This window comes from Lissotriton vulgaris, chromosome 2_1 (assembly GCF_964263255.1).
Source record: "Lissotriton vulgaris chromosome 2_1, aLisVul1.2, whole genome shotgun sequence".
NCBI lineage: Eukaryota > Metazoa > Chordata > Amphibia > Caudata > Salamandridae > Lissotriton > Lissotriton vulgaris.
Window position 1 is genome coordinate 813,968,371 of NC_141687.1, and position 14,531 is coordinate 813,982,901.

General features: G+C 46.2%; 1 protein-coding gene across 1 annotated transcript in view; it reads right to left on the reverse strand.

The window, feature by feature from the left end:
• PRKRA (protein activator of interferon induced protein kinase EIF2AK2) overlaps positions 1-14,531 on the reverse strand; it is a 217,108-nt gene that overhangs the window by 56,056 nt on the left and 146,521 nt on the right. Inside the window, exon 6 of the mRNA XM_086956202.1 lies at positions 10,916-11,013. Coding sequence (XP_086812328.1) covers positions 10,916-11,013 — 98 coding nt within the window. The remainder of the gene's footprint in view (positions 1-10,915; positions 11,014-14,531) is intronic.

Consider the following 14,531-nt stretch of genomic DNA (forward strand, 5'->3'; position numbering starts at 1 on the left):
CACATCTATAGTATATATTATTCCAATGCGCAGAGCCTATTGGGAATATAGGGACTACACTACAGTATTATGGGGAAAATAAGGCAAATATATAAATATGTTAAAATAAAATAAACAAGCATCCAGGGATTGGTTACAAGGTATCACCTCCTCTTCACCCAGGCTAGCTTAAATCCAGTGGCACAGCACGCATGGTGTACACCGACACATTCCCTCAACGTACAACACAACGTGCACTCTTCTGCACATCATTCTGTCCCCACAACACACCTATGCCCCCATAACACACCTATGCCCCTACAACGCACACCTGCCACCACAACGCACACCTATGCCCTAGAACTGTGCATAACAACTTCAGCTCTCCTCCTAATGCACAACTACCACAATGGACATCAGACAGCAATCTCATGAGACATCCAGAAGTGTTCTACTTAGATATTACTCAGAGGTCCCCGGCTGCACTTCACTCGTGAACCTTGCTATACATCAACCTGAGCCTGTCTTGCTTAACGTAACGCATTACGTTTGCTTTGGTGCTTGTTTCTGTTGGACTTTGAAAATCTGTATACTTATGCCTGTCAATGTCCATATTTTAAGCAGTATGGTGTGTGTTCAAGTGAGTGCAAGGTACAAAAAACAAACCTGTTATGTTTTATCAATACTTGAACAAATGTTTATTGTTAAAGCAGTTTTGCTGGAAATGTACCAATCACAAGGGTGATTCAGGAAGAAAAAAAGATGCAGGAAGGTAATGATCATGTATTTCTAATAATCAACCACCTCCATCAGCTTTGAGCAAGTGGGCGCCTAGCGACAAGCAAGCATTTCATGAAGCTGCAGGCAGATGTAATTGCCACTACCCCTTAAACTACCTCCAAAAGGCTGCCTGTATGTTTAGGAGCCTGAAGAGGCTGATGTAAGACATGTGTGAAGTCATGACGTTCATCTGACCGGGTTCTTAAAGGGCAGCCTATTAACTCAGATTACAAAAGTGACCGGGAAACTGTCCAACAATCCCAGAAATCACTCGAGCAGCAGACTGTCACAAATCAAATCAGTTCGTCCCCCACCTCCTTCCGCTTGAGACTGAGCTAAGGAGATTTACACCGTGGTTCAAGTCCAGTGGTAAGAATATTATACGAAAAGTGGGGGAGGGGAAGTGGCCATGCACTTGGAACAGTGCTTTATTCTTAAAGAATCACTGATCTGTTTAGACAGGCGGCAGAAACGTATTTAAGTTTTGGATATTTTGTACTGGTGACCTTCCGAATGACGTTGTGTACATGAGGGCAAGTGTTGCAAGCAAATCAATAACACTTCTGCCCCTCCTCTACGATCAACATGTTTCTACAAGTGGGACAAAACAGCAGCATGGTTACAGCTCCCCAAAAGCAACAGGGAAGGGGTGAGGTTTTTGTTTGCGGCTACACGTTTCTTGGTCAGCATAAGCATTTAAAACTGCTGCGAAGAAACTAATGAATCAAGCCAGGGATAATTACATTTATGTGTACAGAGAAATACTATGTGCAAAATCGGTAGCCATATTGGATAGGATAGCTCGCTCAGAGAAATACATAAAATGTACTCAATACACCGGGCTGTATTGTGGCTGTCCGCATTTGAGTATGTGTTTTGTGCCTATATGAATCTTGGTGTGAGAGACAGAGGATGGGGGGCAAAGAGAGCGGGAGAGAGAGAGCGCGCGTGTCTGTGTTTGCATGTCTCTCTTTCGGTAGGTTTGTCCTTGTGTGGACATTTACAGTGGTTTCTTGTCTGATTATGTTTGTGTGCTGAAGAGTGCTAATGATAAAATGGATGGCAGAACGAAAGCGTGAACCCAGACTCATGTCTGAAGCGCGAGCTCTTCACACCGGTGATTGGCAGCAGTCGGTGTTATTGAAATTCCGCATCCTTAATTAATCCTTCAATATTTCTGCAGAAAGATGCAAAAAGTAATTGGCTGCCTTTGATACGGAGCCTGGCTGTGGAGGGAGGGGGTGACATCAGGAGTTGCGAACCAGCTGTAACACAGGAGCGCTGAGGGGGAGGCGACAGATGTGCAAGGAGCTAGGTGAGAAGGAGACACTACAAGGGGAAAGAGAGAGAGACGCAGAAGGAGATGGTCAGGGCCCTGCGAGTGCCTGCATGGGTCAAATAGGAAGACAAGCAACAGTGGGGTTCAAACTTGGAGCGCTTTACACGCGCACCAGTTTACGATGCCGCGGTTAAGGAAAAGAAAAGCTAAGAATAATTTAAGACATCGCACGGCCTGGCAGATGTCAGCTGTGAAGTAACTAAATCGTTTTTTTTGCGAACTCTTTTGTTTTGCAGCAATCGCGGCAATGGAGGATTACCTTTAACAATGTTAAAGTAAAGCGCCGATGCCACGTTTAAGTAAAAGTACACGCGCTTGTGAGACAGGCATGAGGCGGATGAGGGAGCTGACGAGGGAGTGAAAGAAGGGAGGGTGTAGGGGAGGTGATTAACGTGATAAAGGCAAATGCAGCAGCTGTGCACAAGGTGCGCGTGTGCGCATAACAGACAGCTGGTGGCCTGCAAGCCTGTGGTGGGTAGCACTTTTGAAACCCGCTTACTAAATGTCTCGCTGACAGCTCATGCGCGATGAATCAGCGAGACCTAATAAAGGACGGCTACTGAATTAAAACCAACAGAGACTGCAAGCTTTCATCGTACTTTCCGGTTGCATTCACTAGGCGTAGTGTTGGTAAGTTTTGTCACTTGTGCTGTAAACCATTTGTTTACAGCACTATCAAATCTTGCATGCAACAGATCACCGACAATACAAAACTGAATTCATTTCATGTACGCCTTGCTTCATTGGCAAGGCAAAAATGTCAGCTGGTCATTACCACATAATTAACAATTCGAACAGCACAAGCCTCTTAGTCACAAAAGGAAGCTTTGAAACATATTAGGGAACTTTGGTGTGGAACCTAAAAATTAACATTTACTGATATTTTCAATAACATGAAGGTTCTTACTAAAAATGCACTTTGTGTTGATATTACTTCTTTAGCTAAGAATGTCAGAAAGAAGAAGTTCATTCTGTACAAATAGAACAATTATAAAACAGTCTCATCACAGAATCAAACTGGGCACTGGAACCACCTAAAACACACAGGATGGAAATTAATTAAAGGCTCAGATTGATTTTCAACTTACACCTTTAACTCAAGCCAAAATAGGTCGCTGTGATGTGTACCACACATTATGCTTAGTACAACAGATGGATCTGGATTCATGTTTGCCTATAGAGCAATCATATGATATGTGGTTTTTATATAGCATCATGTCATTCTGCCTCATTGCTTTCAACACACAGGGTGTTTTAAACTATGGAACCACTGGTACATGACTTTAGAGCAGTGCTTCCCAAACATTTCAGAACCACAACCCACTCCTTGCACAACAAAAGAAAGGTGGCGCAGCTTCAAAAAAGTTTGTTTACACACGCTACTGTTTTTAAAATACAAATGCAGTGGGAAACATGAAGAGCAACAATGCCATATGTGGCAATGCAGGAGGGGGAAGTGCAAGGAACAGGCTCCCTTGTATGCATCTATGCATTTGTGAGTCAGGGTTTGGGGAAACAGGAAGGGGGGGATAACAAAATAAACCAAGAAATAAAAGAATTCCGAAAGACACTGCAATGAGCCAAAAACAATGTATGAGAGGAACATGGGCGGAGATTAATGCCAGTTCGGGCTGGACTGTTCCCATGAGGCACATGGCCAAAACTAATTTGCATATGGGGGTGAATGTTTGATTTGCTCGGCGTTCCGTCCATCATCTGTGTGTCTTTTGCTTCCTTGCCCTAAGTGTGTCTTGGGCTCACTGTGCCACTGGATTCAAGCTAGCCTGGCTGACGAGGAGTGATGCCCCGAAACCGGTTCCAGGATGCTTGTTTCTGGTCCAATGAGGACCTGGCTTGGCATTTCGGGTTGGATTGTTCTCATGAGGCACAGGGTCAAGACTGATTAGCATATGGCTGGGTCTAAACTGGGGTGGCATAGCGAGCAAAAGAACAATGGATTTAGCCGGTTCTACTGACTGGGGGTGAATGTTTGATTTTCTCTGCATTCCGTCCATCATCTGTGTCTTTTGAATATCATAAATACAGTATGTTTTGATGAGACAGCGCAAGCGCTGCCTATGCGAGACCTTAAGCATAAGAAGCAATTTGTCAGAAGACATAGCCTGACATTCTGTTCTTTGAAGTGCAGCAAATGTGACAGAAAGGCATCTTTATTTATTGCTTGAAGTTTCACAGCCCACCAAAAATTGACTCGCGAAAAGATGATCCCTCTGTAACTTGAGCACGGGATCGAAACATCGACTCCTTTTAGTAGACATACAGCTAACTAATGTACACTATTGTTTGTATGTACTACTCTGGGAATTACTGACAAATTTGATGCAAAACAGTGCCCAGTTTGCTCACCCTTCTTTGCCTGAAGAAACTTTCCCTTCTACTATACTTTCTCTCCAATCTTTTCTTACCTTGAGTACGGTACAGGATTGTGCTTTACTGCAACCAAAATGTTTGCTGTCAAAATGTATTCTAAGTTCTAAACACTTGATATATTTTATAATAAATCCCTTGCCCGGCTGGGCAAAGGAAAAGTATATAGCAGCCTATTGTGGTCTATGTAACATTGTTGTGTAAAATTACTCTAAGCTTAGGACCTTTGTGCTTGTAAATTGATAGTCTTTTGGCGACTCAAAGCGTCCGAGGTGGCATTGAGTGTTCCCGCCAGATGTTCCGCTGAAAGGGTGATATTGTGTTGGATTACCCAATTTCAAAGCCTCTGTGCTTCCTTCGAAAGGGTGCAAGATCTCGTTCCGCCTTGCTTGTTTATGTAGTGCATGGCTGTGGTGTTGTCTGTACGAACCAGCACTGAACGGTTGCGGATCCTCGGAAGGAAAGCTTGTAAGGCTAGACGAATGGCCATAAGTTCCAGTAGATTGAGGTGGAACTTGACTTGGACTGGGCTCCAATGAGCACTGACCTTTAGTTCTTGGAGGACCGCTCCCCATCCTTCCATGAAAGCATCTGTCGTCAATACCATGGGAGATGGTGGAAGTTGGAATGGTAAACCCATAGAAAGATTGTTTTTTAGCAACCACCAGCTGCTTGCCTTCCTCATTTCAGGAGTAATGACAATCCTGTTGTTGAAGGAGCCTGTCACCTGACGCCATTGTTTGTTCAACTGTTCCTGCAGTGGACGCATTCGCAGCCTGCAGTGTGGTACCAATGGTATGCAGGATGATATCGGTCCGAGAAGCGATTTGTATTTGCGAACTGACAGAAACTTCCGTGTGTGAAGAAGGCGAGCTGAAAGAATCAGCTTGTTTTGGCGTTCTTCCAAAGGAAAAGCCAGGCAGCACTCCATGTCCAGGATTGCACCCAGAAACTTCGCTGTTTTGGAGAGGCGCAAAAATGATTTTTCTCTGTTGAGCCGAAGGCCCAGTTGCTCGAACAGCTCTCTGCAGCTCGTGACTGCCCTGGACGCCTCTTGGAAAGAAGGAGCCTTTAGCAGCCAATCGTCCAGATATGGGAAGACTTCCAAAGACTGCTTCCTGAGAAAGGCTGCCACCGGAGCTAGTACCTTTGTAAAGATCCGCAGAGCGGATTGGAGACCAAAAGGCAGTACTTTGAATTGGAAATGGCTCTTGCCTACTGTAAATCAAAGGTATTGCCTGTGAGCTGGATGAATGGGTACATGGAAGTAAGCGTCTTCCAAATCTAGGGTCGCCATGTAGTCCTCTGGATTGAGAAGGCGTAGGATGTCCTGAAGAGTGATCATCCTGAAGGACAACTTGATGAGAAGTGTTGAGCTGCCGTAGATCTAAGATCGGTCGCCACTTGTCCTTCGTCTTCGGAACTAGGAAGAACCTGGAATAGAACCCTTTCCCCTTTTGGGAGAGAGGTACAGGTTCTATTGCCCCCTTGGTGAAGAGGTGGTGGGCCTCGAGATGAAGGAGTTTCAGATGTTTGGGTGTAAAGGCGTCTGGAGCTCTTGTTGGAGGTAGAACTTGGAACTCCAACGTGTTTCCTTCCTTGATGATGTTTAGGACCCACTGGTCTGTTGTTATGACCATCCAGTTGTTGAGGCAATGGGCAATCCTGCCCCCCACTGGTGTTAATGAGGGCACAGGAACAGTAGAAAGAGCCACCTGGCCGCTATTGTCTCTTGATATTGTCTCTCCTCTGCTGCCCTGGTCGTCCTCAAGGCTGCTGGCGAGAGAAAGAACCCCTCTGAGAATACTGGGGTTTGTATGTTTGGCCAGGTTGTGAGCTGGAAGAGTAGCAGTGCTGATTGCCACCTCTATAGGTGGAGAATCCTCTTCCTCTTGCTCCTCTGAAGGGCACTTTGCGATATTGTAAAGTTCCTAAGGATTTGGCCGTATCCGTATCTTTCTTTATGCCCTGTAGGGCGTCATCCACGTGTTTGCCAAATAACATCACTCCATCGTATGGCAGATCTAGAATTTTATTTTGTACTTCCTGTCTGAACCACGTGGTTCTCAACCATCCCTGGCGTCTCAGAACTGCCGAGCCGGCTAGCGCTCGAAATGCCGTGGTTGCTATATCCATAGCGCAGTCGATTACCTCCGAAGAGGCTCGCTCTCCCTCCAGCAAGATCTTCTTTACCTCGTCCTTAGATGTATCCTGAAGTTCTTCCACGAACGGAGAGAGGTCACACCACATCATCTGGCGATCGTATCTCCCCAGAATCGCCAAAGCATTAGCCGCCCTAACGAGGAGGCTGGCCATTGCGGAGAATCTTTTTCCCACATTCTCTAAACGCCTGCCCTCTTTATCCGGAGGCGTCGTTTTTAGCGGCGTGGATGGGTTTGCCCTCTTTATCCGGAGGCGTCGTTAGCGGCGTGGATGGGTTTTTTGATTTGCTCTGTGCGGCCTGGGAAATGACAGAGTCAATCAATCAATCAAAGACATTTATAGAGCGCACTACTTACCCGTAGGGTCTCAAGGCGCTGGGGGAGGGGGGTGCCGTTACTGCTCGAACAGCCAGGTCTTCAGCTTCTTCCTGAAGGAGAGGTGGTCTTGGGTCAGGCGCAGGTCGGTCGGGAGGGAGTTCCAGGTCTTGGCGGCCAGGTAGGAGAAGGACCTTCCTCCTGTAGTCGCTCTTCGGATGCGGGGGACGGCGGCGAGGGCGTGGTTGGCTGATCGGAGGTGGCTGACCTAGTAGACACGCCGGGCTGCCATCTGGCGCCTTATATTTTTTCTCCAGTCTGGGGAGCACCGGGAGGACTGTGGCCGGATTCTGCATAGCCTTTAGGCCTTCAGATCAAACATGTTCAATGATGGGGATTGAACGTACGGATTTCCGGAATGGTTCTTTGAAATCGTACAAAAAACATTCGGACTGAACTGTGGTAACCGGGAGACCAAATCTCTTGGAAGCTCGTTCCATCAAGTTGTGAAAACCTCCGACATCTGCTGGAGGAGAGATTTCGTTATCAGGCCCTGTGACATCTGGATCTCGAGGGTCATCCTGATTCCAGTCTACATTCTGGTCTTGGTCAGGGTCCACATCTGATGATGCATTATCATCATCTGTATCGTTCTGAACGGGCACTACCTCTTGTGGATGCTCTACAGGCTCGGTTTCACGCCCTCTTGAAGGCACAGAGTGTCCTGCCACAGGCTGCGATAGCTGAGGCGGAGGTGTAGGAGGGCGCACCTATTGAACCTCTTGAGGAGTAGGAAATCGCCTTCGATAGTCCTGCAACATAAGTTGTAGATCCGAGATGAGAGTGGATGACATCGCCACCATCTCCTGCCGAGTTTGACGCGAAGGTTTCTGCAAAGGAACTTGCATGCTTGGCATTTCCTGTTGTTCATAATAATCTTGTGGAACATATTGTTGTTGTTCCATTTCCCCTTCTTCAGAACTGAATTTTTACTTGTACGTTAGAAGGGCTATAAGCCTGGCCAAAATCGCTATAAGCCTCCTCTTCAGAATCCTCGTCCAGCAGTAGGTTAGGAGGAAATTTTGAACCTGCCGTGGAGATGTTATTTCCGGTGTTATTTGCCTCCTTCTGCATGAAAAAACAATTTTTTCAGTCGTCGACGGAGGCGCCGACGAAGAAACTGCGCTAGTCGTCGAGGATTGCGTAGTCGACGAGAAGGTCATCGTTGACGATGGTTGGAGCGTCGACGGGATAGTCGACGAACTCGTCAGCAGCAGCAAGGTCACAGGTGTCGTCGACATGGTCGTCGTCGACATCGTCCTCGTCGTCGAAGCGATTCTCGTCGTCATTGTCGTTGACGTGGAGAAAGTCATTTTCGTCGACGACAAACAGGCATCAGGCGTTTTAAACATCGTCGACGGCGCAGGTGCCGTCGTCGCAGCCGTCGCAGACGAGCCCGTCGACGAGGCTAATTTCACAGACAAGTCCTTTTCAATAGAAATCGTCGGCGTACCTGTGGTTTTCACAGTCGACGAACGCTGTTTCTTGTCGGAAACGACCTCCTGAGTCGTAGTAGAAGGCTTCTTCACCCCTCTATCCCTGTCAGAGGGTGGTGAAGTCACAGGGGCAACCTTCTTCGCCTTTTTTGAGGGTTGAGACTTCTCAAGCTTTCCCTGCCTCTCCTTTTCACCGTGGTGAGGAGATTTTTGGGAAGCAGGCCTATCAGAGGTCACTGGCAAGGCCTTGACAAGTGGCTCGTCAGAAGTAGAAGGGGGAGACCTACCCCTCTTCTTCGACCTTTTAGATGACACCATCGACGAGGAGCCCTCACTGCCAGAAGACATAAGTTCTTTGCGGTCTTTCATCTTCTGTAGCCAAGTGAGGAGACGTCCCTCTCTGTCCCTCAAGGTCTTGGTGGAGAAGGTTCTGCAAATCTTGCAGTCCGTGGCTTTATGATCCGGATATAGGCAGTATATGCAGTCTTCATGTTTGTCCTCGACAAACAACCTCTTTTTTGAGCAAGTAGCACAGGCTCTGAAAAGTGCTTTCTTCTCCTTGTCAGACATGACGAAAAAATAGACACAAGTTGAAGAAAATATACTAAGAATTGAAGAAAATGAGCAGAGCTCAATGGAGACTCCCTTGCACAACGTGCGGTAGAAAATCTGAGACTCTGAGGCTCTCTCAGGAAGGTTCTATGGGGTGAGGCTGCTTCGATTGGCTACTGCAAGAATTTGGTCTCTTTTACAAAAAGAGGTGGATAAGCTACAAAATGAGATGAGGCCTAGGCCTATTTTTTCACTTTGTGCTTACTGCTAAGGTATTTTCTATTTACCGAGGCTCCCATTCCGACGACGGGGAATGATACAAAGCATGGGAATCTATGAAAGTTCCAATACTGGGGCAACATTATATTTATTTTAACATGTACAGGGCATTGCTTTTCCACGCCCCAACAAAAATATCACGCTATCGCTGCATATTTGTCTAATTTTAAATTTAATGGACTTCACACGGAAACATTTTGCCCTTAACATAATTTTTTTTTACATGCTCCAAGCTAGCGTTTTGTCAGCGACTCGCTTTTTCAAAGATAATAAAATTGTAGTGCTACTAACTTTCAGACAATATCTGTGCACGTCTCATGTTTACAGCAAAATCCAAACAGGAAATATCTTGGAGGCTTTCTGGAGGGTGGGCGTGGCTGAAAGCGAGGTTTGGAGCTGCGTTGCAAGCCTCGTCTAATAATAAATGAAAGAAAAAAACTGAGCCGCTTCGCGACATGCATGCTTAAAAAATGTGCAGCAACGGGGGGGAAGGAGTATGTAAACGTGCTGTGGGGTAGAATGATTATGGTACTGCGTGCAATTTCTGTGCATGTCCTGAGTTTGCTGCAAAATCCCAACAGGAAAAATCTTGAAGGGTGGGCTCGGCTGAAAGCGAGGCACAGAAAAAGATAATGCTCACAGTCTAAAAAACACACCCTGCAGTGTAATACTCGAAGTAAAGGGTCCAGTAGCCATGGGAGGGTACAGATGACGACAGAGCCATAATAAGGAGGGACTAACAAGCCTGATAATAAATCAGAAGACAGCATTTACGAAGTACACACAAACCAATGAAAAATATGGGCAGGGCAGTTAGCGGGGCTTCTCTCCCGTACTGAACTACTCCAGATCAACCTCAGAGTAGCGCTTGCGTGATGGCTCAGGGCTCAATCCAAAAACTAGAAAGGGAGAGTCCCACTACAATTAACCAAAAGGTTGAACTTGATGTATGGGATAAGTACCAGAAAGCAGGACAGGCAGAATCTAATTTAACACATCTCCCTAACTGGGTCAAAGGAACATGCTGTTGTAAACTAAAAAGCGTTACTATAATAGGGAAAATGCCGACATGTAAAATAATGTATGTAGTGCTTTACAAGCAGCAATGTCCCTGATGAGTATCATTTACATGTATTCCGTAATTCACCCTTGATGTGGCCACCTAGGTTCTGACGGTTCATGAACTAAATACCTTAAGTAGAAAGCACTGTATAAATGCAACTGTAAACCAATGAAAAAAACAATTTGTCACACTATGTACTTACACTCTGTTGATGTTGTTAGGTATTTATATTTTACATTGTTTAAACAAAGATTAAATAAAGTTAAAAAAGGAACAGATCTATGCTGATATTTTAATATTTTCAGACTGATGTTTGAATCTTTTCAGATATTTAAAGAGTAGAAAAGTGTTCAATAGTCCCTCCCCTGACTAGCAAGAAATTGTTGTTCAAATTGTACATCTAAGATGAATCCTGCCTGTGCCAGAGAAGTGAAATGCCAAAACCCCTAACAACGGTCCCTTTAACTTCCCATAAGCTATAGGAACCCCACATCTTTCAGTATTTCTTCTGGCATATGCAGTGTGAGCTCTGACGTGCTGTAAAGGAGATTGAACTACTTACATGGGGAAGATGGATGCCATCTTCAGGGACATTCCTAAGTTGTTCAAGTAATTTTCCTGCAGCAATTCGTTTTGCATTTTTTTTAGATGTTCCTGTTCCTGAATAAAATACATGCCAGGAAAAGTAAGTTCAGTTATTTAATCAATAATGTGCACAGTACATTCTGATTAACTGCAGTATAACTGCAAACATCCAACATTCAAAACTTCCATGAGGAACTGAGATGGCCACTACTTTAATTTAAGAGAGATTTGTTCCCTCAGTATTTAAGGCAGATTATAAGCATTTGGACACATTTGATATTTGTAAAAACGCCTCCCAAACCTCTCCTCCCTCCCACCACCTGCACCACAGCGGATTGGTGCATCTGTAAAGTGAGTGTAGTCCACAAGCACTAGATAAGGCAGCCTTTCACATCCCATTAAGTTTTGATTACAATTAGCAGGATAATTTAATTTCAGGAGTGAATCCCAATTTGCACCTAACATGGGATTTAAAGTCAAATGAGGGTGCTTAACTTCCTGCTTTTTGCCAGGTATACCTGGTGAAAATTGGCAGGCCAAATAGAACAAGACACTAGTTTGTGCACCTCATATTTTTGCATGTAACCGCCATTTGGTGGCCTCCAGTCATGAATCTGACTAAACTACTACGCACTACATCATGGGCAATTTCGCAATGTATGCCCCCATTTGGTACAGAGTTAGACCCATAGTACAATGTACCATTTCCTGAAAGCTTACACTTCGGTAATACCACACAGAATCAGGAAAACATTACTTACCTCTAAAAATAGTTTTGCAGTCTGTGGTGCTGTAGATTCACATACGGAGCACACTCCCCAACTCGTAGTCTCACTGATTACGAAAAGGACATGTCGAGCAAGTCATGGTGCTCTCAGGGCCTTCGTGGCTCCTTTTCGAGTTTGAACACAGAGGGAAATTCTTCAGTGTGCGATTAGGATGTGTCATCTAGATGCCATTAATGTTTTTCTGGACCGGAGAGTCAGTTCTAGCTAACTCTGGTATTGTCTTTGTCCTGGGTATGGGTTTTATTGTGGCGATTGTAGATATGTGTCCAAAGGGCACACAAATAGGACTCAGCTCCCCATGTAATTTCACAGTACCAGAAAGTCCCCCCAACCCCCAATTCTTTGGAGACCACCCTTGACATCCTCAGCCTCCACACTTGAAGGGGGTATCCCTAGAGTCCTAGTGCAGCAGCTCTGTATAATGCACCTACATTCAATCCCTTTGGAGGCAAATTGTCTTTTTGAATACCAGGCCGATTTATTGTGGTCCCTGGAAGGAATATGCTACTTACCAGTATGCATCTGTTCTTGGCATGAAGGGCTGCTGACATTCATATCTGTGCATAGATCGCCGCCTAGTGTTGGGTCCGGATGATTGCACATTGTTGTCCTGGAAGAGTCTTCGAAGTATCACGAGATAGGTGGCTCCTCCCCTGGACTACAGTGCGCATGGGCATCCTCTCCATCCCCAGATTGTTTTTCGCCATTGTGGCAGAGATGGAGTGTAATACTGAAAGTGATGACCATGCCTGAAAATGATTCTGAGAGCTGCAGCTGCGACAGGCACCGGGGAGGAGGGCGGGCGATATGAATGTCAGCAGCCCTTCATGCCAAGAACAGATGCATACTGGTAAGTAGCATATTCCGTTCGAGGCATGAGGGCTGCTGAATTCATATCTGTGCATAGAATAAATAGCAGTTTCCTCTTTACCCGCGGGTGCCCGTGCCAGCTGCAGCAGTCTGAAAGAGAGTTCTGAGAACAGCCTGTCCTACAGCAGCTTGCTGCTTGGAGTGTACATCTACGCAGTATTGTTTGGTAAATGTATGTATGGTGGTCCATGTGGCTGCTCTACATATGTCCTCTAGAGGAATATTACCCAGGAAAGCCATGGAGGCCCCCAACTTGCGTGTGGAATGCGCTCTAGGGGGAACTGTTAATGTGTGCTTAGCTTTCTGATAACAGATCTAGATACATTTAACAATCCACCTGGCTATACCAGACTTGGAGATAGGGTTGCCTTTATGTTGTGGAGAGAATGCAACGAACAGCTGTTTAGTCTTTTGAAAGTCTTTTGTCCTGTCGATGTAATACAGGAGAGCTCTTTTGACATCCAAGGTGTTCAGTGCTCTGTCTGCCACTGAATCTGGGTTAGGAAAGAAAACTGGCAGTTCTATATTTTGGTTAAGGTGGAACTGCGAAAGCACCTTTGGCATGAATTTAGGGTTGGTGCGAAGCACCACTCTATTTGCATGGATTTGCAGGTAGGGTTCCTGAATTGTGAGGGCTTGCAGTTCACTGACCCTCCGCAGCGATGTAATAGCTATTAGGAAGGCCACCTTCCAGGTGAGGAACTGTATTTCACAGGAATGGAGTGGCTCAAAGGGCGGCCCCATGAGTCTGGTGAGAACGATATTTAAGTTCCAGACTGGTGAAGGGGGGTGTCTGGGAGGGATTACTCTCTTAAGTCCTTTTAAAAAGGCTTTAATGGCAGGTACCCTGAAAACGGAAAGGTGCTGCCTGTTTTGAAGGTAAGCGGCTATGGCCGCCAGATGGATCCTGATGGAACTGTATGCCAGGTTGCATTGGTACAGATGCAATAAGTAACATATGATGTTTTACGTAGTTGCGTCCAACGGATTAATGTTATTGTTGGAGCAGTAAATAACAAACCGCTTCCATTTGGCTGCATAGCAGGTCCTGGTAGTCGGTCGTCTTGCCTCCTTGATGATGTTCATGCACTCAGGAGGCAAGTTCAGGTATCCAAACTCTATGACCTCAGGAGCCAAATCGCAAGGTTCAACTGTTGGGGATCTCGGTGCTGAATGTCGCCATGGCTCTGAGTGAGGAGGCTGGGAGTGAGGCGCAGCCGTTGGTGAGGCACCACTGAAAGTTCCAGGAACGTGGTGTACCAAGCTTGCCGTGCCCACGTTGGAGCAACTAGGATGAGTGTCATGGAGTAATGTTGCAGTTTGCGCGCCACCAGAGGTATGAGGGGGGCTTGCGGAAAAGCGTACGCAAATCTGCCTGACCAGTTCATCCAGATCGCATTGCCCTGAGGGTGTGGGAACCTGGCGGCGAAGTTTGGGCATTTTGCGTTCTCGCTTGTGGCGAAGAGGTCGATGTTTGGATGACCCCACTGTTGGAAGTACGGATGGAGAACCGACGGGTGGATCTCCTACTCGTGCATCTGATGACTGTGCCTGCTGAGCAGGTCCGCCATTTGGTTGTCGACACCCGGGAGATGCTCCGCCATGAGGAAGATGTTCCTCTGAATGGCCCACTTCCACATGCTCTGGGCTAGGTGAGACAGCTGTGGGGAGTGCGTGCCTCCCTGCTTCTGGATGTAATACATGGCAGTCATGTTGTCCGTCCGGACTAACACGACCTTGTTGCACAGGTGCAACTTGAATGTCTTCAGTGCCATGAAGATCACCATCAGTTCCAACACATTGATATGCATCCTTTGCTGTTGTGCTGTCCATAGTCCCTGCACTGTGTAGTGGAGGACATGCGCTCCCCAACCCTGGAGAGATGCGTCCGTCGTTAGCACTATCTGTGGGACAGGCTCTTGGAACGGTCGTCCC